Source organism: Sarcophilus harrisii, chromosome 5 (genome assembly GCF_902635505.1).
Source record: "Sarcophilus harrisii chromosome 5, mSarHar1.11, whole genome shotgun sequence".
Lineage (NCBI taxonomy): Eukaryota > Metazoa > Chordata > Mammalia > Dasyuromorphia > Dasyuridae > Sarcophilus > Sarcophilus harrisii.
Genome location: NC_045430.1, coordinates 198,474,325 through 198,501,035, shown reverse-complemented (window position 1 = coordinate 198,501,035; position 26,711 = coordinate 198,474,325). Strand labels below are relative to the sequence as shown.

Below are 26,711 nucleotides of genomic sequence, written 5' to 3'. Positions count from 1 at the left end.
AATGGAATCCAGATAATTTTGTAAAATGACTTTCATTAACATCATATATAAGCAAGGAAATCCAGAATACTCTTAGATTTTAATTAATAAGTACTTCTTTATTTTAATTGTTCAAATTTAACTGTTCAATATGTTCAATATGTTCAAATATGGTTAGAATTCTGGCAAACACACAAGTCCTCCTAATGAAGATCTATTCTCTATTAAGCAGACATTATTAGCCTCAAACAAAATTTTAAATTTTCAATTAATACTAAGAAACATTTAAGTAGTTAAATTAAAGAAAACCTTTATTAAGCACCTACTGTGCAAATAACATTATGATGAGAAAATGAGCATGTATTCAATCAAGCAAAAATAGTTGGATTTTTTAAAAGCTGTTTATGAACAGGTTACATTCCCATCACATAACTGTAAGCAACAAAATTCAATGATAATTTAAAATATTTAAATGTTACAACTATGCCTAGAGCTGTCATTAAGACTAGGAAAATCTAAATACTTATCAAATAAAGTAAAAGTAAACTATGTTTACCATATGACTGTACAACTCCACTAATCAGTCTTGTATTGATGGTTTCACCATTTCTTTCCTTTTCTATTAGTTTCAAAACAGCATTTGTTACCTTAAAAAATATAAAATCACTTAGTAACATATAATAAATAATACTCAAAACAATGAAAAGTAATACAAAATAGACTAGAAATAACATGATAGTTACAATAACTTAAGGAATATAGCGAAATAGGTTACCTGTTTATTTAATGGCCTGAACAGACAATCCCTCCAAGTCACCAATGCAAGCTAGGATTTAAAAAAAAAGGAGAGCAAGAGAGATCGACGGGGAGTACGTGGGGGAGAGATGAAGAAAGGAAAAGGAGAAGGCAGGAGGAAAAGGAGAGGGAGAGAGAGAGAAATATTGAGTTATATTTTACGTTTCACATTGTTCCTAATAGTGAATTCCACTGATAATTGCCATAAACAACAGCATGAATTACAAACTAGTTAGTCAATTGTCAACATTTCTACAGTAAATTAAGAAGTATTACGGATTTGAGGAACAAATGGTTTAAAATGATTTCCAAACCAACTAGCAACTTAAAAAGACAAATCAATTTGCAAAAAATTTCATGGTATTACTTAAACAACAACCATAAAAATGCTTTTGATTGTAGTGGTAGAGGCATTTAAACTGAATATAAATGTGTTCCAATAAGCTTTTGACAGAAAGAATTAGTTTCAAATACTACGATATCTCATTTATGAAGATAATGTCCCCTCCATCAAAAATGTCAGTACACATATACTTTTTCATTAAAGTGAGTAAATATAACATCAGTATGTTATAGAAATTATCAAGTGTAGTTCAATTACAATTTCTTAAAAACAAAAATTTAATCATATATATTCATCTTAAAGTACCAACTCATTGCTAATTGACACATTTTCCTTATTAACTATTTATGTTAAATAGTCTAAATTACCTTCTATAAACACCATTCTATACACAGAAGGCAGATTCTTTTCTTTAATGCCCAGATCCAATCTTTATTATCCCTACCTAATTCAACTGGGGCACAGATAAACAAAGAATCTTACACTATTGTAAAGTTAGAACCTGTTTTCAACCTAATGAAGCTAAGTTTAATCCTTTATTGACTATTAAATTTTGCTCTAGTACATCTTCACACTATTCTAGTAATGCTTTTATGTTAAACAATTGAGGTGACCATGAAAGAGTAAATGTGTGAAAAAGTTATTGTTGGACACAAGGGAGTTAGTTTGCAGGTGACTGAACAGAACCAACTACTTGAAAAAAATCAAAGTTCACGAGTTAAACATTTTCTCTTCATTCATAAATGACTAATATGTTTAGAATTGTCTAACAGGCATGTTTTTATACCTTTTGCCCCCTTCTCTGATTCCATTTTGGAGAATTTGGGATAAGTGGCAAAGTACACTCAATGGAGTCAACCTACTACTTTACTAAACAATACTGTATTTGAGAAATTAAAGTTTTAATCAGTTTAAAATATAAGTAAAGGTCAGTTTAAAATAAGCAAAAATCAGTCTAAAATATAAGAGGAAGATATTAGCATCCGAGAGATAAATAGAACATTAATATTAACTTAATAGGAAGGTAAGCCTTTCTATAAAAACAAAATGAATTTATTTTTATAGCATCAGCTTAATAGCTACAAACAATTAAGATTTGTATATTCTTTTGATAGCAATAAAGAATGGAGTTATAATTTCACTGCTGTAGAGAACTTCAAGGTGAGTTTTTTCTTTGTTAACCATCTTTAAGCAATTGCCAAAAACAGTGAAGGTTGGAATAATTTGCCAAAGGTCAGATAGTAAGTGTATATAGTAACCTAGGTCTTCCTGGTTCCAATTAATAGCTTTCTATTCTCTTCATCACGTTGTTTTTATGTTTAATTTCATATATATATTTTTAAAACCTCCCATAATGCCAAGGCATAATAATTTCCATTTTAAGGGCATTACATGCTGTATTAAATTATATTTAAACAAGTCCTGCCTACAAAATTTCTTTTATAAAGAGTTCATCAAGTGATCATTTGATCATCAGATATCAAAAGGGCTTTTCCCAATCTTTAAAGACAGTGAGCTCCAAGGCTGGATGGAATGCTGTTCACACTGTCACTAATGACAGAGTAATGATGAGTAGGCTTCTGTTGCTTAAATATTTTTCCTCTGTTATGAAGAAACATTGTAGGAAGGAAGGGAAGGCTAATGAGATTCAAGAAAACAAAAACAAAAACAAAAAAAAAAGCCTTGAGATGAGAAAGCATTCTTATCTTACAAGGATCTGGGGATATAGTGAAAGACCGTAAAGGAAGGCCTATGGTACCTGTAATACATAGTTTGTCAATCAAGGTAGAGGTTGAATTATATTTCACTTTTTCATTTCTGACTGGTTCATGACTTCATTAGTATAGGAAACATTTTCATAATGAATAGATGACAGAAGCTGGACATGGACCTGGTTCTCCCAGTTAAGGTCAGATCTCTTTTCAATAAATTCTGCAGTCCTTTCTCTTGTTCATGAATCTACATCAAACACCTCAATAAAACTATTCTTTAATAATATGGTATTTGATACATGGGGACAGAGAATTCAGTAGCATTCCAGAAGGAACAAATCTGCTGCAAGTTCTATTTAAAATGAATAAAAATTCCATAATTCTCACCAAAGGTTGTATGTACACATGTGTTATATGTTTCTGTATAAACAAAGACGCATGTATGTGTGCGTGTACACACAGACATAGACACACAGACACACAGTTTTTTGGTAACATTTTTTTTGTAAGAGAAATGAAGACCACCACCTGTGAATGAGTCCCATATGTCACTTTCACTTCCCTACCCTAGGCCCTATTAATTCTATTCTAATATTTTCATCACTCCTAATCCTGAGAGGCACACTATTAAAGCTATATAGGAGATATAAATAATTAGATAATTATAATTCCTTAAAACAGAGGAAGAATGACTCCTGTGAGTAGTAATAAAAATATGCATTTTCTTTTAGCCTAATTTGATGGAATCAGATAGTTACTATGTAACAACTTCCAAGACAAAGAACTAGACATAATTATATATGTTTAAAATAAATTTATTCTATAGATGCTATTTCACCACAAAGACAAGATGTGCTGTTTTTTTCTTCCTTAGTCTCCTTCCTATGAAAAGCTTTCTTGGCTAAATTGGTGTTTTAGCAGTGATTTAACCATTCAAAATGTCCCATGTCTCAATCTATTTGCAAAGAAATCCACATAATAAATTGAATCTTTGTGCTACATAGGGTAAAAGGGCAAGAAGGTTCTCATGCTAACCAAAGATGATGATGAACACTTGGGGATTTGAAAAAAAATCTTCCAGACAATTAAAAAAGCAAGAAGGAAGTAAATGTACCAGTTTTTCAATCAAGACATAATTCCAACTACTTATCCTTACCTTCTATTATTCAACAAAGCATTTAACTGTTATTTACTGATGGAATTTAAAATATCAAGTTACAAGTAATTTACCAAATAATCTAAAACAATATAACATCTATATTTAGATCACCTTACAAACAGACGAAATATCTTCAAGAAAATAATACACATTTTAAGTTGGCTTTTCTAAATCCTTACTGAATAGATTTCATATATTCCTTTTCGTCCTTCATCACATTCACGGCGAACCCAATGTCGATTGAGGTAGGCACAAATCCCATTCAGCACTTTGCTTGAAAATCGATAATCTTCCCATTGTTGAGTATAGAATTTCAGTACACTCTCATCCATCAAATCTTCTCCATCCTAAAACAAGTAAGTTCACTAAAACTTTAAGATCACTCAATTTTAATGTAAATTCATTAGAAAAATAATTAAAACTATTCCATAAAAACCTACTTATGTTCATGCACATTTCTAAAAAACTATTATTTAATTATTATATAAGATAAAGCACAAATCCTGTAGGTTACAGAAAGAAAAATTCATCTGCTAAGAATTCTGAAGGGTCTCTCTATGTATGTAATGCACAAGTTATTTCTTTAGATACAGAGCAAAGCATTCTCCCAAAATAATTGTTTTAAAGTTTTAGAATTCTAATACTCTTCAGTTCATCATGGCACCAACATTATTTTCCAAATAATGTTCCTTCTTTATATTTAAATAGAAGACTTTAATATGCAGAAGAGAACATATGAATAAAAGCTATGCAACATGTTATATGACATGTTTCCTAGCTACAAAATTTTTAAAATTCTTCAAAATTATTTCTTTTAACAAGAAGAAAAACAAAATATTTCAAAAGATATTATTTCACTGGGGTAGATGTTATTGCACTTTAAACATATCAAGACATTTCTATGCCTTAAGTTTTTTCATGAGTTGCAGGTGCCAGAAAAATTTATCACCCAAAGGCTAATCTTTTAGTAATAAACCTCTGAATTATTTTTATTACAGAAATGGATTTTAACTTTTAGTTAGTTTCATTTTTTTCCTTTACCAATTACTTCTATCTAGTAAATGGAAAAAAAAAGGCTTATTTTTCCACCTCATCCCAACCACACAACTTAAGTCACAATCTCATCTGGAAATCCATTTCATATCTAGCAATTCAGAGAGTTGGGCTAGATAATCAATCTCTAGAATCCCTTTCAGCTTCAACGTTCTAGGAAAGTAGGATAATAAGAAATACTCCTCTATAAAATCTTTTGAAAATCTTTAAGTTTCTTGTAGAAAATGACTAAATATGAACAAATGTAAAGAATATCTAAGAATCATACCTTATTATAAGGAACAAAATTTAAATTCACTGTCACTAAAGAAAAGCCAAAACACTTTTATATACTACAATGTCTTGTCTTTTACCTATACACATTTAAGCAAAATGACAGGATTCATTTTCATCAAGATTCACATTTGTTTTGAAAATTGCTTTCAAAAAGATATTAAGAACATACTATGTGGGCAATAAATACGATGACAATATTAAATTATAACAAGTTGTGGGCAAATTTACTGTTTTTAGAAACAGGATAATGTTTTCAATGTATAAAGATATTTAAGGAAAAAAAAACAATCTGGAGCATGCTGAAATTTTTGTACCAGATCTGTGTAGTTCAAATTATGAATATATACACAGAAAAAACTCTGCTAAATTTCCCAGGGTAGAGAGTATAGATGTCTTCACTCACTCTATATAACATGTGTAGCATCAGCTGAAGGCCCCACTTGCCCATCCGTGTGGCTGGAAGTAAGGCACCACACTGCCTTTGCTACAGAGATGAAGACTGAGGAAGAAAAAGGCAGAAGATGAAGGGGAAAAAACTTAATCACTACCCAGGCAAGAAGAGTACGGTAGGGTAAACCATACTCAAAAGAAACAGGTATTCACAAAGAAACCCACCTTGGTTAAGGTAGTAATTCTATAGCTCCTGTGTCCCACAGCAAAATTACTTTTGAGAATGTCATTGTGTAAATTTCTAAGACATGCTATCTCTTAACCGTTTGTGTATATTGTTGTTAGAAAATAAACTAGATTCCTTTATATTATAATAGGAAAATGGCCATTAACTTATATTAAGAAAATTAAAATAATTTAAGAGTAAAGTAAACTAAGAGCTGGGTTATACAATCAAGAGACCTTAGATGTCATCTTGCCCAATCTTTTGGTCCATTTCACAAATTCTTTACATAATATCCAACAAATGGTCCGACTACTTTAGAAGGATCTATTCATAATTTTATAGGCATTAAGCATTAAAAATATATAAGAAAAGTTGTTTATGGAAAATATTCCATTTCTATCATGGGCAAAATAATGAACAATTTCAACGTTTTCCCACATACATACAGTTATAAAATGTTATCAAATGATAAAGACTTCAGTATTATTCAACTTTATGAGTTTCTATTGCAATTTCCATCTGTTTAGTTCAAACACAAACTGTAAAAGAATCTTACCTTAAGAAGGTTTGTCAAATAATTCTTCAGAAACTCTTTCAGTCGTTTGTATAATTCCAAACCAACAAACTGAGCTCCTCCAGGTGTTTGACCTTTCTTAGATTTAGAAGGAGGCACTCCAGCTCCTCGAGCTTGGTTGGACTGGTGTACACTAGTACAGTAGTTATAAACATGACTATAAAAGGTTAAGGAACTTATAATATTCTAAGGATTAGACAGTTAAAATTAACTCATTTCTAATTTCAGCTTTACTTTACAATCTCTATTGGAAAGACAAATTGTTTCCCAAAAACTGTATTAAAAAACCCCCTTGTGAAATACATAAAACACAAGAAATTCAGTAAATTCACCTTAAGAATCAAACAGATTTGTTGCTAATTGATAACATACAAAATGCTAGAGGATTCCCTAAACCAGGGGTCCTCAAACTTTTTAAATAGGGGGCCAGTTCAGGAGGGCTGGACTATAGTAAAAACAAAAACTTTGTTTTGTGGGCCTTTAAATAAAGAAACTTCATAGCCCTGGGTGAGGGGGATAAACGTCCTCAGCTGCTGCATATCTGGCCCGTGGGCCGTAGTTTGAAGACCCCTGCCCTAAACTTTTTGCAAAATATAATGATGTCTAGGGAAATGACTTTATAGTCTTTAGGACCTGTAGTTACTGCAAAGATTCATGGCTTTATCAATTGATGCTAGTGTGTGTGTGTAGAAATAAAGTAAAAAGTGCATGGTGGAGGAACAAAAGAAAACCTACTAAAAGGAAAAACTGGGAAGCATAGAAAATAATGTATTATATAGGTTTGCTTGAAATGGCAATTAACTTTTTATAATGAACCCTCTTTTTAATCTTCTGCTGCATTTATGGCAACGTTCTTTACGTTTTTCATTCTGCATTTGTTTTAAATGGAAAAAATTTACAAAAAAAAAAAAAGGGGAAAAAAAAGAGAAAATCCATCTATAGTTTATGACTTCAATGCTTCTCCTGTCATTCACTTTTCAACCTATTTCAATCTGTTTTTAATCTCATAACTGCTTCCTCCAAGTTTAGCAATTTTAAATTATGAAGTTAAGGGGCCTTTTCTCAGTATGTATCCTTGTTCATCTCTACATATATGACTATTAACCACCCTTTGTTCTTGAATATTCTCTGTATTTTTATGGTACTACCTTCTCTTGGTTTTTTCTCCTTATCTGATCCCCACCCAATCTCATTTACCAGATCATCATCCTTGTCCTAGCCCTTAAGCCTAAAACAGACCCAGATCTAAAACTGATGAAATTTCCCTATGTAGCAGTAAAATAAATTATGCACTTTAAATTGCTAATTATGTACTGTGTGGGTGGCATGCAGCAATACATTTCCCTGTGGTGGACACAGCTTAATTGTTAATTACAAAGATATACAAATATATCAACAGGATCACATTTAAAATATTCAATGAAAATTTAGACACCATTAAGTGGAATTCAGGGAAATCTGTTTTTATCCATTTCAATACATTTGTAATAGATAACAAGTTAATTTCAACAACAAATAAGATCACTATAAACATTAATCTATTCACATGATACATCATTTTGCAGACTTAAATACTATTAAAAATATGCGTAAGTTTAAGACAATTTTAAATTTAAGACAATTTTATATCGAGATGAGATCAAAATTAACCAGAAAATTTGCACAATATTTGCAACTTATATTTTAATGAGGATAAATCATAGAAGAGATAAAAAGCTAGACTCTATTCACTTAAATTTTTGCTCTTTCATCCTTTCACTGTGCTCTAAAGAATCAGAGTATCCTAGGATTACAGATTAAGAATCAGATGGGTTCTTCGAAATCATATAATCCAACTCTTTCAGTTGGGGAATGAATGAAGAAAGCAGCGCCCAGCAAAGTTCAATGCCTTGCTCTAAAGTCAGCCTGGGTTTCAGGAAGCAGCAGGGTATCTTTCTGCTTCTCTTGGCCACTGCAGCAGTTTCTACTGTCAGCCCCACCCACATGCCTAGAGACCTATCTGGGATTTTCAGCTGAAGACAAAATTAAGAACGTGTAATCAGGGCATGGCATACTGCATTTTGGCCACTTCAGTTTTGGTGATCTGCCTTAATAGTTAATAGAAAGTAAGAAAACACAGGGTGAACATCAACCTCAGAACTGCAGTTATTTCTTGTAGGTGCCAAACTAAAACCAACTAAAATCAATCTATTTCAATATTGCTTTTAATTTTTTATGCTAAGATTTTGGTTTAACTCTTGCTACAGTAGCATTCTGTAGGATTGTACTCTTATTCTTTAGTTCTTTGTGTCTTAGAATTGCTTTTTAAATTTTGAATTATCAACACTCTAATATTTTAGTAGTTTTCTGTAGATATCCTTCTTGCCCACTGTGATGTGTTTTAGGGTAAAATCCTATTGGCTTGACTGTTTTCATTTTCAGAATCTTAAAATTCACTTTAGGTACAGGTTAAGAGAATGAGGTTATTTTAGGTGAAGCATGGCAAATAAGTCTGTATTACTAAATTTAAAGGGCACGGGAAGAGGTTAAGTACAACAAGAAGATGTAAAGGCTGATTAACAGGTTCAGAGGCTGAAGAGAAGATAAGAGACGAGCATTAAGAAAAACCCATTAGATTCCGAACTAACAGGAATCAGAGTTTAATATGTTCATTTTACTGATGAAGAAACCAAGGTCAGAGAGATCATAGGACCTGACAAGGGTCACATAGCTGTTTATAGAGTCCAAGGCAGGTCTTCCTGACTCTAACACCCTGTTCACTCAGATGGGGTAAGGAAAAGCACTACACTAGGTATAAACGATGTCACCATAAACGATATACACTTAGAGCCAGGTGGTCACATGTCAAGAACAAAAGAAACAAAAGTAGAAAAGAGCACTGCAGCGGAACTCTAGAAATTGTTCACAATAATGCTTTCTGGTTTCCTGGGAAATGGACGTATAAATATGTGTATTCTCATTTTATCAAAATTAATGGCAGCAAGCACTGAAATCTGAACTCAAGCCTTCTGATTCTAAATAGAGAGCTCTTTCCAAATTTCATTTTCTCTCCTTAATTGGCTCCCACAAAATTATGTATAGACATTCTAGTTCTCCTCATTTATATTCATGTTTTTTTTTTTTAAATAATTTTGATAATTAGTGCACAAAAAAAGCATTGGGCCCCTCCATAAATCCAGTTTTAAAGCTCTTACATGAATAGGAGTGCCAAATTGTGTGGTTAAGAAGCAGAAGGGGAAAGAATTTTTTCCTTTCCATTATCTAAGTATCAGAAAAGTATATGGGGCTGGCAATGTGGCAAGGACAACAAATAGCTAATGGTCACCTAATGTGCTCCAATGGCATCCATGTCACGTCAAGAACATCAAGGTCTTTTCTACACTGGACAAGATCTGTAAAGGCTGCCGTTTTACTAATTCTACATTTCTTCTGACAACTCAAAGAAATAATGTTTTAGAAACAAAGAGCAAGAGATGATAAAATGATAAAATATGATGTTTCCAACATGTCATAGTACCAAAAAGAAATTGATGACTTTCTCCCCATTCTGGTATCAGTGATACTGTTCACAAAGAAGTCATGGCATGGCATCTGTTGATAGGCTTATTATATAAAGTTTCCAAAATATTTGTACAATAATTGTTTCTTTTCCAACATTTTTCTTAAAACAAAACAAAACAAACAAAAAAATGTGCTGGCATTTGCCAAAGCAAATTTTCAAAGCAAATGAAGCTATTGTCAAGATATTACCATCATTTACCACTATATATGATGAAGTTCCCCCTTGAAAATTCACTACTTTTTCCAAGTGTCTTCAAGAGTTAAAAAATTGATCTACTGGCAATATACTCTAAGTTCTAGTTCTTTTTTACAGCTCCATTAAGAGGGGTTTCATGTATCAACATTAAAATGACCATGATCATCTATATTCTTCACATGCTAATGCCAGAGAATTCCAGTCTTTTAGATAATACATCAAAGCTCCTAAATGAGGCTATTTCTTCTACCAACAAAATCAAGAAGCAAAGTGATTTCAATATGGTCATATGCATCAAAGATGCAACTTGAAATCAAGTCTTCATGGCCGTAGGGCCAGCTTTTAACCACTAAATCATGCAATCTAGCACATATATCCATGTGAAATATGTATGAGCATACAAAGAAATGTTAAACTAAAAATTTCAAAATCAGAGATAAATGGATATTCACATATATTACAAGAGCAGTACTGGCAATTATTCATCCATGCACATGCATTAGATTTAAATGTACCCTAAGTCCATTATCCCCACCCAACAACTGTTGCTAAAAACTTATACAGTAGCAGTAGTTCACATTGTAAGAAAGTTATTAAAATTTTTTTTAAAAAAATAAATTCAACAGGAATTCTTGATGTATGGAATCTTAAAAGATACTCAATAAATAATTTTTTATAACTAAACAAAATTTTGGGTACTTAAAATACCCCTACCCAAGACTATAAATGCCTTAAGAGTTTTAATATCTCCTTTCTAACACCTTTGTATCTTCCATGGTGTCTATATCACACAGTGCTTTTGATACAATAGCAAAAATGTAGAATGGCAAACATCTGCTAAGTTGCACATTTAAAAACATCTATACTACCAAATTTCACTCATGACATGATATCAAGACATTTTTCATTACAAAGGGTCAATTTAACTTAAAAGGTAATTCATTAAACAAAATGAATATTTTTAAAGCTATTTAAGAATATTAAGCACTATTAATGCATAGGACAGAGTGAAGAGAGACTTCATATAATTTGGGTTCAGCTCAAATAACTCCTTTAAGTATATTTTCCCGATTCCCTCAGGAGTTAGTAATCTGTTTCCTACAGTTCCTATTTAGTTTTGAACTTTTCATACTTTCCTCCCAAAATATAAGTTTCTTGAGAACAAAGACTATCTTATTCTCTATGCATGTGCATCTATGTACCTAGCACAGTGCTGAAAGAGTAAATGAAATTTTAAAATAATTGTTTGAAATTCTGTAACTATAGAAAATGTGGGATGAGCAATATAAAAACTCAAGTTTTAAGATAATAGGATACGTGTAGAGTTCCATATATCTGGACTTTGCCATACTTTGTCTTGTATAAACCTGTTGAATTCCAGCTCTGAGATCATCCCAAATCTGATCAAGACCAATCTGCTTTAGTCCATGTGGATTTTGACTCCTGTTGGATGACATTTTGATTATTGTGACGTTTTCCAATGAGCAATGTTTTATCTGAAATCTAGTTAATCCTCCATCAGATGAACATATGCAGTATCATTCCAAATTCAGTAACAGCAGCTCAGAAGAGTTGTTCTTTATGTGCGAGGAATAAGGTCGTCTTCCAAGCAAACCTGAAGGGGAAAAAAAGATTTAATTAAAACTAATACAACAGTTCTATCAACAAACATTTTTAAAAAGGAGCAAAAAATTGAAACAAAATGTTACATGTTAAGTCTCCCCCCCACCCCGGGGCAATTGGGGTCAAGTGACTTGCCCAGGGTCACATAGCTAGGAAGTGTTAAGTGTCTGAGGCCAGATTTGAACTCAGGTCCTCCCGAGTTCAGGGCTGGTACTCTACCCACAACGTGTTAAGTCTTACTTAGCAATAATGTACACTAATGAAAATGTGTATATACACATAAGCACATGCATGTTTCCATTATAGTTAAAAAATGTCCACTTGAAGGCAAGTACTTCAACACTATAACCAGCAATTCCACGTTGGGATAAATCAAATAAATATTTTCATAAAATAAAATAAAATATGATACTTTTGCTGCTATCAAAACCTAAATGTCTTCCAAACACTTTTTAATGATTTACCATTCTCTACATTCTGCTTTCACAAGACAGAGAAATACACATTTCTAAAGACAGAGAAATACACATTTCTATTACCAGGTCTTCATGTTTCAGTTAATTGTGAAGGACATCAATGATTTTCTACATTGTGGAAGCACTACTCTTAAAGTGGTGGCAATAATGTGACTTATATGGTTTATATTGTCATAATGTACATATATATTAAGATAGTATGTATATCATACTTGATTATTAAGCTAAAAGACACAATATCTAAACTGTAATTTAAAAAACCATGAATATATTCATTCTGAAAGCACTCTCAAATATTAATAGAAAGTTTAAATTTACTTTTCCCTCCCAATATATGTAATTTCCTAATGAAATGCACAGTTACTATCCTAGCATTTAAAGTTGTGACCTTAAAGATTTATAACTACCAAAATTTTAGAACTTAAAAAAGTTAGAATTTAATTATTTAAGCCAAATGTTCTCAAAATATGGTTCACTGTCCATGAATTTTCCCCAAGTACTCCATGTAAGTCATACCAAATCATAAGACTTAGCAGTGGAAAAGATCTTAGTTTCCCAATCTAATATGCAAAATGGAAGAGTTTCACAAGAATTCTAAAACTGAGATCAATGACTTATGAACATTACACAAGAATAAATGGCAGATAAAAGATATGAACTTGGATCTACAGACTTCAAATCACAGGCTTCTTCTGCTTTACCAGGAAGCCATTAAAATTCTGTTTAAATTTTAGGTGCTCTAAGTATATCCCACTGAAGATGCATAATACAGAAGTAAAATTAAATACATGGCCATATTAATATAATGGCATTTATAAAGTGAGGGGGAAAAAAAGTCCACTAAAGAATTAGGGTGGTAAGTTATTGATGACCTCTTTTATAAAGTAGTAGTCCATGAAGTATTGGAATCTACACTGAGATTTCAAATTGCTTTGGACTTTGTGGCTGAGAGTTTTATATAAAAGTTCAATATCATTTAAAAATATAGTATATTTTATATGAAAGAACCTAAGATGGAATGATCTGAACTGGGAAAGACCTTTGGAGATGATTAGTCTAATCCAAATCCAAATCCAAACACAAACAATTTCCATTTACAATATTCTTGTCAATAACCATTTACCTTTTACTTCAACTCTAGTGATAGGAATCATGATTTCCCAAGGCAGATCATTTCACTTCCAAAAAGCTCAAACTGTTAGAAAAATTTTCCATCTACATTACTTTGTCATACCAAGACTACTGAACAGGCTCTATTACCTGCGTGACTTTGAACAAATCATTTAACCTAGGTGGACCTTAGTTTATAACTTTGTAAAAGGAGTGTTAGCCTATACGATCTATGGTCCCTTCCAGCTCTACATACATGATCTCATGATCAAGCCACTCTCTGTAAATCTTTCTGGTACTTCTTAAACTTTGGTTCATGACTCCATGTGGGGTCTCATAAGTGAAACATGAGTGTTGTGAAATTATGATCAGCAGCAAATGATTGATTTGTATATCTATTTTATATACTTGTGTATATACCAAGTCTTTTTCAGGGTGGCTCATCCACCTTTGGTGTCTATCTGGTACTCAACTCTCTCCTGTGGCTACCGGATCACATAAAAAGTTCCTGGGTAAAAAGGAGTTATGAGTGGGAAAAATTTAAGAAGTCCCAACCTGGAAAGACTTCTAAGGTTTCTTCCAGCTCCAAACTTCTTAACAAGACAATTTCATAAGCCTCAATTTCCTTGGTTATAAAATAATAACATTGGATTACAAGATACCTAAAGGCCCTTCTGGCTCTATATCACATGCTTTTTATATTATTACCATCACTCCCAATCACTTTGTTCCACTTATGATCACAGCTCACGGGTATATTCACAACTTCCAATAATCTTTTTAAAAAGCCATACAACTACCTTCCTTCTTTTAACATTCAGGAAAAGTTAACTACTTCTTATTCCCCTTCTCCTGTACACTTTATTAGTAACTCAGAAAATAACTAATAATCATTTCTGGATCATAGAAGACAGTATCAGAAATTGATAAATATTAGTATTAACCCAATCAGCATCTGAAAAGTCACATTCCTTTCAGAACTTTTACAGAAGATAAAATTTCTTCATTCTTCCTCCCCCTTAAATATTGTCACTCAAATCAAATCAAATAACACCAACTTCTTATAGAATTTACTGTTGTTTTTACTATTTCTACAATGCTATTTCCTTATATTTTTGTTTAAAAAAACACATTATTTTCAATTGTTTCATGGAGAGCTGAAATTACTTTAATAAGTTAGTGTGGGAATCTCATCACCAATTTTTAACATAGTTACTATATGAAAACACATCTAATTTCCAAACAGCTGTCTTATTTAAAAAAATGTTTGGAACACAAACTGAAGACTTCCTGTACTAAGACTGTAAATAGCTAGAACAAATAGTATTTGCAAATCAGATTTACAGATTTTTAAGACCTAGAAGAGACCTGTGGAGATTAAAGGAATTGGAAATCAAAGGAACCTAATCCTTAAAAGCTACAGGACAGAAGAGAAATAGTTTGCCAAATTTACAGTTTATCATTTGATCTTCTGATCATTTGTATTTTAAGGAAGATTTTTTTTTCTTACACTTCCCATAGATTTGAAAGAATGTTGCAAACAGGAAAAGTGCAAAATTTTAAAAAGTACATTATTTTATTTCTAATAGGAACATTTCATCCAAGTAAGTCTGTAAAGGAAGCTCTACAAGTATCATTTTTTATTTTGTGAAGCAAATGGGATTAAGTGACTTGCCTAGGATCACACAGCTAGGAAATGCTAAGTGTCTGATGGGCAATCAAGTCTTCCTGACTCCAGAACTGGTGCCCTCTAGCTGCCAAAGGTACCATCATTTTAAAGATAAGAAAATTAGGGGACAAAGAGGTAACATGCCCTTTATAGATGCAACTGACCAGACTTTCTAAGAAAACACTATTTTCTTCCAAATTTTCTATCATCTCCAAGTCATCAAAATATATTTTTTTCTTTAATAGTCATAACTCAGATCAAAATAACATTTCACTTTGCTGTTCTGAAAAAACATGGTAAGACGAGTTAATAAGACAAGTTAAAAAACAAATGAGAAGCTCTTTTTAATCAAATAGCCATTTCAGTAAAGTTCCTTAGAAGTAAAGCACTTTAGCATGACTGAAGTACAAGCTTCATAAACTATATTCTATCTGATTAGGACATAAGACCAGCATAATGATCCCTTCTGGTTTTTTTTTTTTTTTTTCATCTTGGCTCCAATGTTTTCCATATTTCAATTATAAACGTTTCTTCTAGCCACAGTAATTTCTTAAACTGTTCCATATTCCATATATTCCACCCCAAGTGTCTAAAGTATTGGTTAAGTGTTAGGTGAGTATGAATAAGAAATTGGGGAGTAAAGGAAAGGATATTCAAGAAAGAAAAACTATTTCACTAGAGATTATACATTTCTAGATCTGAAAGGTATTGAAGCTAATGGATCTGGAGAGCAACATGATCAAGGAGTTATATGCTTTCTAGTAGTGGGTTATCTGATGTTTGTCAAATGAGTTCTTGGTTCAAGAAAGAGTAACTTCACAACAGTAAGTGAGATAACGAATACAGGGAGACTTGTTAAGAAAAATAAATCAAGCTGCAGGCAAAAATAGCCTAAACTACAGTGGTACCAATGAGATTGGAGAAAAGAAGACAACAACTTTTGTGGAAAAAGAAGCATTGTGATTTGGTTTGAATCAGTGATTTGTCAAAACAAAAGATATTTTAGTTTTAATGCTGATGTCTTCTGTATATTTATATACGTGTACACACACACACACATATACACAATATCCATGTATCTCAACAGTAAACAGGAGATAAATAAGAGAAACTTGTCTTTCCTTGTACCTTTAGGTTAAGAAATTAAAAGAATTTTGCTATTTCTACATATGAGTAATAATGCCATTAAAAAAAAAAAAAAACTTACTAGAAGCCAAGAGTATATTACAAGAGACATATACTCTGATAGGTAAGGAAAAGGGCCCACAATTTTAAACTATAGTAGCAATAATAAAATTCTTAAAAACAAGAGAATAAAAAAAGACACAACTCGGATGGATACCAACTAAGGCTTATACCTCAAGGAGGCTTATAAAAAACATTTGAGAACTACACAGTATCAAAAATCTGAGCACAAGAATTTAGTTTAAGAAAAATGGCGGCAGGTGTGGTAGTAGCCCTAGGAGTGTTCATCCATGTCACTCAATTCTGTGAGTCATCTCGAAATGAAGACAAACAGAAACTAAGAGCTTCCAAAGCTCTAACTTCTTTGATTATATTACTATAATTACTTCATTTAAAAATTTCAATTTGTTATATATTCTTTATGTACTGATAACACACATACCCTGCTTGTCACTAATTGGCTCTGCAAAACAAAAACAAAAAAACAAAACAACACCAGGGACAGTTAGTTCCCCAGGAACACTCTTGACAATTTGTGTTTGGGGTTATAAGACTGGCTAAACAATGTTACAGCAGAGTTTTGCAACATTATATGTTTTGTTACAATATATTCACAGAACTATCACAAAACAACCTGATCAAGTCAGGGCAGTTTTATGTTGATAAGTGCAGAGATATTACACATAGGCAAGCAACCTAAGTTACGAGCACTGCTACTTTTTTTTTTAAATCTCACATTTTCTCTAGCGCTTCCATATTATGAATATTTTAATATTTAGGTTTAGTGTTTCTACTTCAAAAAATCAATTTATATCATTTTTCATGAGATGAGCCAAATGACAATTTCCCAAAGGGGAAAGAAATCACATTCACAAGTGTTTGTGTGTAGTGTATGTGTAGTTTTACTGGGTACCTATACTAGCTCCCACCAAGATGGAGATGTCTAAAACGAAGTTCTTAAACAGTGAAAAATACCTGTTAACCATGAGGGAAATAGTTTTAAAACTACCAAATGGAAGATCTACAGAGTCACTGTGCTGATCTCATTGTTGTATGCCTGTGACACTTGGACAGGATACCAGCACCATGCTAGGAAACTGAATTTCTTCCATTTGAATTGTCTTAGAAAGATTCTGAAGATCCCCTGGCAGGATAAGTTACCAGACCCTGAGGTCCTTTCCCCCCCCCCCCTCCCCCAGAACTAAAGTGCCAAGCATTCCAATGAATGCCAAACATATGCTTGCCAAAAAGATTATTTTATGGAGAACTCACACAGGGCAAGCCATGATAGAATGTCTCTCAAGAACTTAAGACTCAATTGCATGACATGGGAGTCACTGGCACAGGACCACCCAGCATGGCGTGCCCTCATCTATAAGCAAAGCAGAAATGAGTCAGCTCCAGAAGAAATAGGAGATGCATAAAATTAAGAGAAACCACCCCAAATGTTTATAGGTACTATTTGTGACTGGTCTATGGCAGAGCATTCTGAGCTTGGATAGGTCTGATCAGCCAGAGTGGGATACACTGTAACTCAACCAACCAACCAACCAACCAACAACTGAAAGCTTGCGAACTTGACCAATTTAATTTATGTTTATTCATAACCTGATGTTATATTTGCATAACTGATGCTTTGTCCAAGTATTTAATAAAGATGTCATGACAATAAATGTTCCAAGTCTTACACTATGAACACTTTTGAGGCAAACTTTGTATCTATAACTAGCACTTTTTTGTTTTTGTTTTTTCTAACAGGATTAAACCCAGAGGTATTTGAAGACATATAAAATTGTCATAAAAAAAAAAAAGACTAAAATATACCAGTGAAACACATCAGCAATGGCATAATCCCAAATACTAAGTTCTTTCTTTTCCTATCTAAATATACTAAAGATTTTTAAAAATTAATTTGGGCCTGTGATTTCATTGGTGTAAGAAGTTTCCATTTAAAAAACTTCTATCAGTGAAGATTAGCCACTGCTGGATAACTAAGAGGAACCTTTTTTCTGTCAAGGACCATTTGGACTTTTATAACATCATTCCAGGCCATGCAAAATTATCAACTTATAGAACTCAAGCATTGGGAGGTTATACCTAGCTTTCAGCTCATCATCATTTGCAGATAAATGGATGCATTAGCAATTATTTGACAAATTTAAGATTTCATGGACCATGGACCTTGTGTGAGCTGAACTTAATTCTGACTTGGGAGTCTTGCAAAGTTGCTTAGAATCTTGGAGGGAAGAAAGGTTAAGTGACAAAGTTACACAACCAGGTATTGTCTGAGTTGGAACCTGAATTCTCAGGCCTCCTTGACTTTTCTGCTGCTTCTTGTCTACGTATTTAAAATCTTGCATTATGATATTTACTTTTCACCTCTTGACTACTACTCAATCTAGATGAGAACTATAATGAGTGACAATGGAGTCAATCCAACTTGAAGTTTTGAAAAAAAAAAAAAATTATAGGCCTTATCAAACAGCTTTCTAATGTATCCCTTCATGTTTTGAATCCCTTCTGGATTCATATAGAAAGGATTTTCATGCTTTCACTAACTTCTTGAAATCATGTAGGATGACACTGATAAAGATCTACCACTTGGTGGCACTTGAAAATATAGTAATATTATAGTAAACACAGAGCAGCAGTGAAAATTTTTTCAACTAAAAATCCTGGTTCACTGTACTACATACCAATTTATACAATAAGCTCACTTCTTCTATCAAAGCTCAACTATGCCATTATTTAAATTGTTCCTTACCAGAATTCTTATAACTGGGTTTTCCATTATCATTTTTTGAGGCTCATTAACTATGATTTAACAACTTCAAAGAAATCTCAACACTAAAAATGCCCAAAAATGTCCTGTCAAAATCCATAACATCAAAGCACTCCTCCCTCCCCAAATAACAATAAAATATTGCAAATTAAAATTCAAAACTCGAGTCAGTCAGTTGACATACACTTCTTAAGAATGGAGAGCTGGTACAGTGGATATAGTGCAGAGCCTACTATTGGGAAGTGTTAGGGGTCACAGCCCCAACTCCTGAGTGGAACAGGCCTTATGTGATCAGCACTGCCTATCCACCTGAATGGTGAAGACTAAGTAATGAGGGGTGAGAGCCAGGGTGTTGTGAGACTCTGGTTATTACAAAGACTGCAGGTCCTTTTATCAAAAAGTGTTTGTTTCTAGTTATTACTTCATACTTAATCACATTCTAGCCTATAATAGATACATGATTCTCTACAGGAAGCCACACGTAGATATGATGTATACATTCCTTTCCTAATAAGGATATTCAAGGTACTCCCCTCTAGGTCTGGCATGCCTCTCCCTGGGAACTGCCATGTTGCTCCTTTCCTTTGTGGGACCCCTTTCCTCCCAGCACCATCTTGTTCATTCTTACAAGGCTACCCTCAGATTACTTGAGCTGTGCACTATGCAATGTCCAAGGCTGGCGGGAGGTTGGCAGCCCCTCTTACAGGGAAAGACCTAAGTTTAAGTTCTGCCTCAGATATTTACTAGCTGTGAGATCCTGAGCAAGTCACTTAAATTTGCCTCAGTTTTTCTTATCTGTAAAATGAGCTAGAGAAAGATATAGCCAACTATTCTAATATCTTTGTCAAGAAAACCTCAATCAGAAGGTGCCAAATGATAATCAAATGCTTACATTCTAATAAAAGGAGAGATAAGCGTCCCTTCTAAATTCTAGTATTTTCAGAAATCAAAAAAAGAATAAAGAAAAACAAATTCAAGGCCTGGAGGTGATTTTGTTCTAAGAGAATAAAGGAAAGGGTAGGGAATAATAATATATTATGGAAATGAGGAGAGGAACTTAGTACTTCTAATTAATTGGGGTAGTTAGGGGTGGAGGAGAGTACATTTTCTGATAAGATTAATGTCTGACTTTTTTCTTCTTATATTTATGGGTTACAAAGGAAGACTTTCATTGGGGCAAAGAAATGAGAAAGTGTGTTTCTCTGACTCTTAAGATGCTATCCTATTTGGAATGATTGTGATATAAAAAAAAAAAAAAGATGAAAAGAACAGAAATGATATTTTAATACACATAGAAAAGAAAAGGAAATTCAGATGACGATGTTGAATAATAGGCAGTATTGAATTTAAAATTCAACTCCACTCCTCCCCTTCAAACCTACTTTAGCTATATATATATATATTAGATTCAATATTTCTCTTCTTTAGAAATGTTTGTTAATGTCTTAAGTTCACATTAACAAAAGGTTTTTAAAGATACTATTGGCAAAATCACGAAGTACGAAGAATTCACATATCTAAATTTACCTTACAATGCACATCATTTATTAAGTAATCATTTTTTAAAAAGTAACAAAGGATATAAGCCATAACAATCTTATTAAATAATCTGATTATGCAACAATACAAGTTGGATGCAATATTAAAAACTTTTAAGCTATACTTTTGTGAAAAGGTCTTCCTTTCCTTGGAATTATTACACATAACATTTATACCATTGCAGATAACAAAGTTAAATTTCTCATGTAATTCTATTTTGAAGGATAGGTAGTCTTTTATTTTTCTTTCTATCTATAGGGGAGCATTTATTATGTGTTTCACAAGCACCTCACCTTTAAAGGAGATTTAACATAATGTTTGACAACAAATCTTCCAAAAGGAATCAGGAATAATTCCCAACAAAAAACTTGGATATTTTACCAGTTTGCTGCATAATTTGGGTAGCAAAACACATTACATGGCATGTATACGTATTATATGAAGAAGTTTTAAAAGAAATATTTGAGCTACTTTCGCAAAACAAATTTAATTCAGGATCATTTAGAAATAGATTTAGAGCTACAAGGGACTTTAGAAAATCTTTTAATCAAAAAGAATTCAGTAACTTATGCAATATCACACAAATAGTTAAATGTAGAGCTGAGCTTTCAAGGCCTTTTTACTCCAGCTCTTATTGCTTTTCCACTATACTATGTATGCTGCTGGTAATTGGGACAATGGACTATCTTGAAAGAATATATCTAATTGGATATCAGACATAACTTATACCCATGATGACATCACAAAACAGAAGAGAAATTAAAAGGTGGTTCATAACCAATTACCAAATGAAATGTACAGATATGAGCTACCTATTGAAAAAGGAAATAGACTGGAATGGTCAAGGTTGGTTTTATGAAGTAGTAGGATTTAAGTTAATACTCTAAAGATGACTAAGAGGTAGACAACCAGAAAGTAATGGGTAATGCATACCCCAAATATAAAATTGTTATCAGCAAAAGCATTTAAATAGTGCCTTAAATACTAACTGATATGACCCTGATCAAACCTACATGACTTCTCTGGACTGGTTTTCTTACTTGTAAAATAGGAATACTGTCATCTCATAGTTTTGTTGTGAAGATAAAATGAGATAATATATGTAAAATGGACTGAAGGATAGACTAAAGAGTCTTACTTTCTAAACTACAGTAACTTTGCTAAAGGTTCAAAATATCTCCGTATTGGAAAAGACTTTGGAGATTACCTTGGTTAAGAAATTCATAAATATTAACTCCCTTTACAACATAGCCAAAAGACTTAATATTTGATAGATGTAACACATTTTGATTAACACTTCTGTCTCTCCACAATCAGAATGTCAAGTAAATTAAGTTAGCTATTCAAAGTAGTAACAAGAATATTACAGAACAGCAATAATGTCATATTTTTGCTTTGGAGACATTTGGGTATTTACACTTAAATTAGGGCAGCTGATATTCTGGGAATTCATAATGCTCTTTCTACTTAGTGAACAATAACATAAAGCTCTAATTCTTTTTGTCTATATCAGAATGTACTCACCAACTCCTAAAAGTAATGCAGTAGTTAGGTCTACAGAAAATATACGGTTAAGATACCCTATCCTTATTAGTTATAAGATATCCTTAGCAGTTTACACATTGCTTTAGAAAGTTGTTTTGGCTTCAAAGGATTTCTCTTAGTTCCTTCTATGTTAGAATAAATCAAGGCACTGAGTCATCACTAAAAAAGTTACTTTGAAATCAAATATGAAGGCAAGTTGCATATCAAACGTGTACTATTCCATCAGTAAATTTATTCCAGTGATGCTGTCTAAAAATTTTTTGTACCACTACTTTGAGATTTTTAGAACCTGTGACATACTCCTGTTGAGTATTTCTCAACAGTGGTAAAGAATGAAAACATCAGTGAAATTATTACAGCTATTGTGGGTATGCTGAAAGACAACTCTCATAAAGTCTGATGTATTTAAAAATGTTTGTTTTAAAAAAAAAATCACCAAGGTACTTGGTTAAACACAGTAATAAAAAATTAGAAAGCAAGATTTGCCACTAAATGTGAATGATCTCTAACTTATACATCATCTTATTTAGAAATGTACTTGATACATGACTCTTTAGTTCTAATTATATTGTTTCACAGATATAGTATGAGCTTTTAGCTTCTTGATGGGTAAGAACCTTCCTCTTCTACTTTTTTGCTTCACCACAATAGCTAGGTGCAACTCTCTGAATAAATGATATTAATATTAAGACAACCTAACTTTTAAGCATATTGTAATTTATTTTTCATTCAGTAAAATTTCCATGAAATAATATAGGATATAGTTAAAAGAATTTCATAATGTCCTTAGTATGATATGTCACAAAAATAGATTTGGAAAGCAAGTACGACACAAAAGAATCCAGAAATGAAAATTTTTTCCTATAAATTTTCATGAAGTAACAAACATTGTTATATTTGGGAACCTACTGTTTCAATTGTAAAAAAAAAGTAATGTGTAAGGGAAAAAATTTAAAATGATTAGGATACAGAGGTATAGCCCTTCTTAAGAAAACCTAATACATTAAATTGACTATGATTCAAATTATACAATATTCCTTTGTTGGGTAAAGTTATACAACTTTTATCCTTAATAAAAGGCCATTTAAAATCTATTCTCATTCAAGTTTACCAACAGTAAACAAATATTAGGGGATAATGTTCCTTTTTTTGTTAGTCTCTTGTCTTTTTCCATTTGTCTGTTTGACCTCTGGAGAGAGTCTTTTCTTGTCTCCCCTATCTTATCAAATAGGAGTTGGTAAATTTCCAAAAATGAAGTCACTTGGTTTAAATGGCATCTCCATTCTCCCTGTGTTGGTTGAATATCTCACCAAAACAATAGCTTATCATCCAACTGCCTTTTGCACTATTTCTTTGATATCAATTTGTATACTAATATTTTCAATATAGCGTTTCTCAAAAGCATATAAGATTCAATTTAGCAAAACACAACCTCTAGATAAGGGTATCTTAACCATTTTTGTCACAGATTCATTTGTCTATCTGGTGACTCAAGTCAATGAATCTTTTTAAGGATGTTCTAAATGCATACACAAATCAGATTTTAAAGTATTATATAGAAATGTTATAAAAACTAAAATCCTAAGCTCACAGAAACCAGGTTAAGAATTTATGCCCCAGGGGCAGCTAGGTGGTACACCTAGTAGATAGAGCACCAGCCCTGAAGTCATAAGGACCTGAGTTCAAATCTGATCTCAGACACTTAACATTTCCTAGCTGTGTGACCCTGGGCAAGTCACTTAACCCCAGTTGCCTCAGGGGGGGAAAAAGAACTTATGCTCCATATCTCTTTCTAGAAAAGTGAGAAAAGCAACTTGGGGTAGAGGACAAAATTGGGAAAAGGTCCAAGTTCAATGCAATCTCAGAAATTCAGACATTTGAACTGGCCTGGATGAAGGACAAGTCACTTAATCTCTCAGTGCCTTGAGCAATTCTGTAAACAGTATATTTGTAGATTAAATTTTCACTACACTATCTCTTCTTTACTAAGGAAATCATGGGGATAAAAATAAAATTATACAGATTATACTTATAATATAAAGAAAAAACAACCATAACATCTAGACATTTTTAAGTCTAACATATGTTTTGTCTACAACATATTTTTAAACAAACATCAACTCATCTTTCCATCTAAAAAGCAAACTTATCTTTAGTCTGAAACTACAAGCATTAAAAAAACCTACATCAATTTCAAAAAACAAAAATGAAGTAAAAATATGCACTAGGAATCCATAAGTATGAAAATATCACATATACCATCAGATTTTTCCTAACATCCTGAGAGATTTTGCTGTTTTTTCCCGACTCTCTTTTCTTTAAAACAAAAATCCAAAACACTTGTTATACTGAGAAGTGAAAGAGACGTACAAGAACATTTAGTGAGAAAAGCAAAGATATCAATAAAATTTAAATAAAAAGTAATCTTTAACTAATGAAAGCACCAAGGTACCTTGGTTTAAAAACAGTATCATCGCCCACTCTAATAAGAAATTTCAATCTAATAATTACTTAAGAAATTATTTGAACAGGGGCAGCTAGATGACACAATGGATAGAAATTCTTTGAACTTCTAGTGATTTTATACATATTATTCTTCTGAATCACATATACCCCATGCATTACTTTTTCTGGGATTATTTACCATAGAATTAAACATTGGAATGGCATTTTAACTCCAACAAGGTTGTGAATTAGATGGATATAAAATAATTATATGCAGTCTATATATATGAGCATATGTTATATGCTCTTATATAAGAGCAATCTAGCTAAGTATTAAGACTTCTAGGTTGATGTTAATAACCAAATTAACAAAAACCATATGATCATCTCAATAGATGCAGAAAAAGCATTTGATAAAATCCAACATCCATTCCTATTAAAAACACTTGAGAGTATAGGAATAAATGGACTTTTCCTTAAAATGATCAGCAGCATCTATTTAAAACCATCAGTAAGCATCATATGTAATGGAGACAAACTGCAACCATTCCCAATAAGATCTGGAGTGAAACAAGGTTGCCCACTATCACCGTTACTATTTAATATTGTATTAGAAACGCTAGCTATAGCAATAAGAGCTGAGAAAGAGATTAAAGGAATAAGAATAGGCAATGAGGAAGCCAAATTATCACTCTTTGCCGATGACATGATGATATACTTAGAGAACCCCAGAGATTCTGCTAAAAAGTTATTAGAAATAATCCACAACTTTAGCAAAGTTGCTGGTTATAAAATAAACCCACATAAGTCATCAGCATTCTTATATATCACTAACAAAATCCAACAGTCAGAGTTACAAAGAGAAATTCCATTTAAAGTAACTACTGATAATATAAAATATTTAGGAATCTATCTGCCAAGAGAAAATCAGAAACTTTATGAGCAAAATTACAGGCCACTTTTCACACAAATTAAGTCTGATCTAACCAATTAGAAAAATATTAAATGCTCTTGGATAGGGCGAGCAAATATAATAAAGATGACAATATTACCTAAACTAATCTATTTATTTAGCGCTATACCAATCAGACTCCCAAAAAACTATTTTAATGACCTAGAAAAAATAACAACAAAGTTCATATGGAAAAACAAAAGGTCAAGAATTTCAAGGGAATTAATGAAAAAAAAATCAAATGATGGTGGCTTAGCTGTACCAGATCTAAAATTATATTATAGAGCAGCAGTTACCAAAACTATTTGGTATTGGCTAAGGAATAGATTAGTTGATCAGTGGAATAGATTAGGTTCAAGGGATAAAACAGTCAACAAATATAGCAACCTAGTCTTTGACAAACCCAAAGATCCCAGCTTTTGGGATAAGAACTTACTGTTTGATAAAAATTGCTGGGAAAATTGGAAACTAATATGGCAGAAACTAGGCATTGATCCATACTTAACGCCGTACACCAAGATAAGGTCAAAATGGGTTCATGACCTAGGCATAAAGAATGAAATTATTAATAAATTAGAGGAACACAGGATAGTTTACCTCTCAGACCTGTGGAAGGGGAAGGTCTTTATGACCAAATTTCAGAGTCTGATTCTTTTTCTACAGCAAAATAACGTTTTGGTCAGGTATACTTATTGTGTATCTAATTTATATTTTAATATATTTAACATCTACTGGTCATCCTGCCATTTAGGGGAGGGGGTGGGGGGGGTAAGAGGTGAAAAATTGGAACAAGAGGTTTGGCAATTGTTAATGCTGTAAAGTTACCCATGTATATATCCTGTAAATAAAAGGCTATTAAATTAAAAAAAAAAAAAAAAAAAAAAGACTTCTAGGTTGACCACTAGGTAATAACTTTGGCTATGGCAACCTAAATTAAGCAAGATTAAAAAAAAAAAAAATCACTTTCAATCTTATGTCGCAATAGAGCTTGATTAAATGTTTAAATAACACACCAAGAGTCTGTCATCATTGGCACTTTCTACCTAAGTGAAACCAGAAAACAGTAAGGACTAGTAAAGGAAATGATGGTCCAGAGACACAAATTAGTAGGTGGAGTTAGA

General features: G+C 32.4%; 1 protein-coding gene across 4 annotated transcripts in view; it reads right to left on the bottom strand.

Moving 5' to 3' along the window:
* The window catches only part of CUL1 (cullin 1), an 85,921-nt gene that overhangs the window by 32,149 nt on the left and 27,061 nt on the right, over positions 1–26,711 (bottom strand). For all 4 annotated transcript variants that reach the window (XM_031939327.1, XM_031939325.1, XM_031939326.1 and 1 more), the window contains exons 2-6: positions 11,582–11,879; positions 6,490–6,664; positions 4,168–4,335; positions 755–805; positions 536–626 (exon numbers count right to left, since the gene is read on the bottom strand). In XM_031939327.1, the coding sequence (XP_031795187.1) occupies positions 536–626; positions 755–805; positions 4,168–4,335; positions 6,490–6,664; positions 11,582–11,721 (625 nt within the window). In that variant the 5' untranslated portion in view covers positions 11,722–11,879. The remainder of the gene's footprint in view (positions 1–535; positions 627–754; positions 806–4,167; positions 4,336–6,489; positions 6,665–11,581; positions 11,880–26,711) is intronic.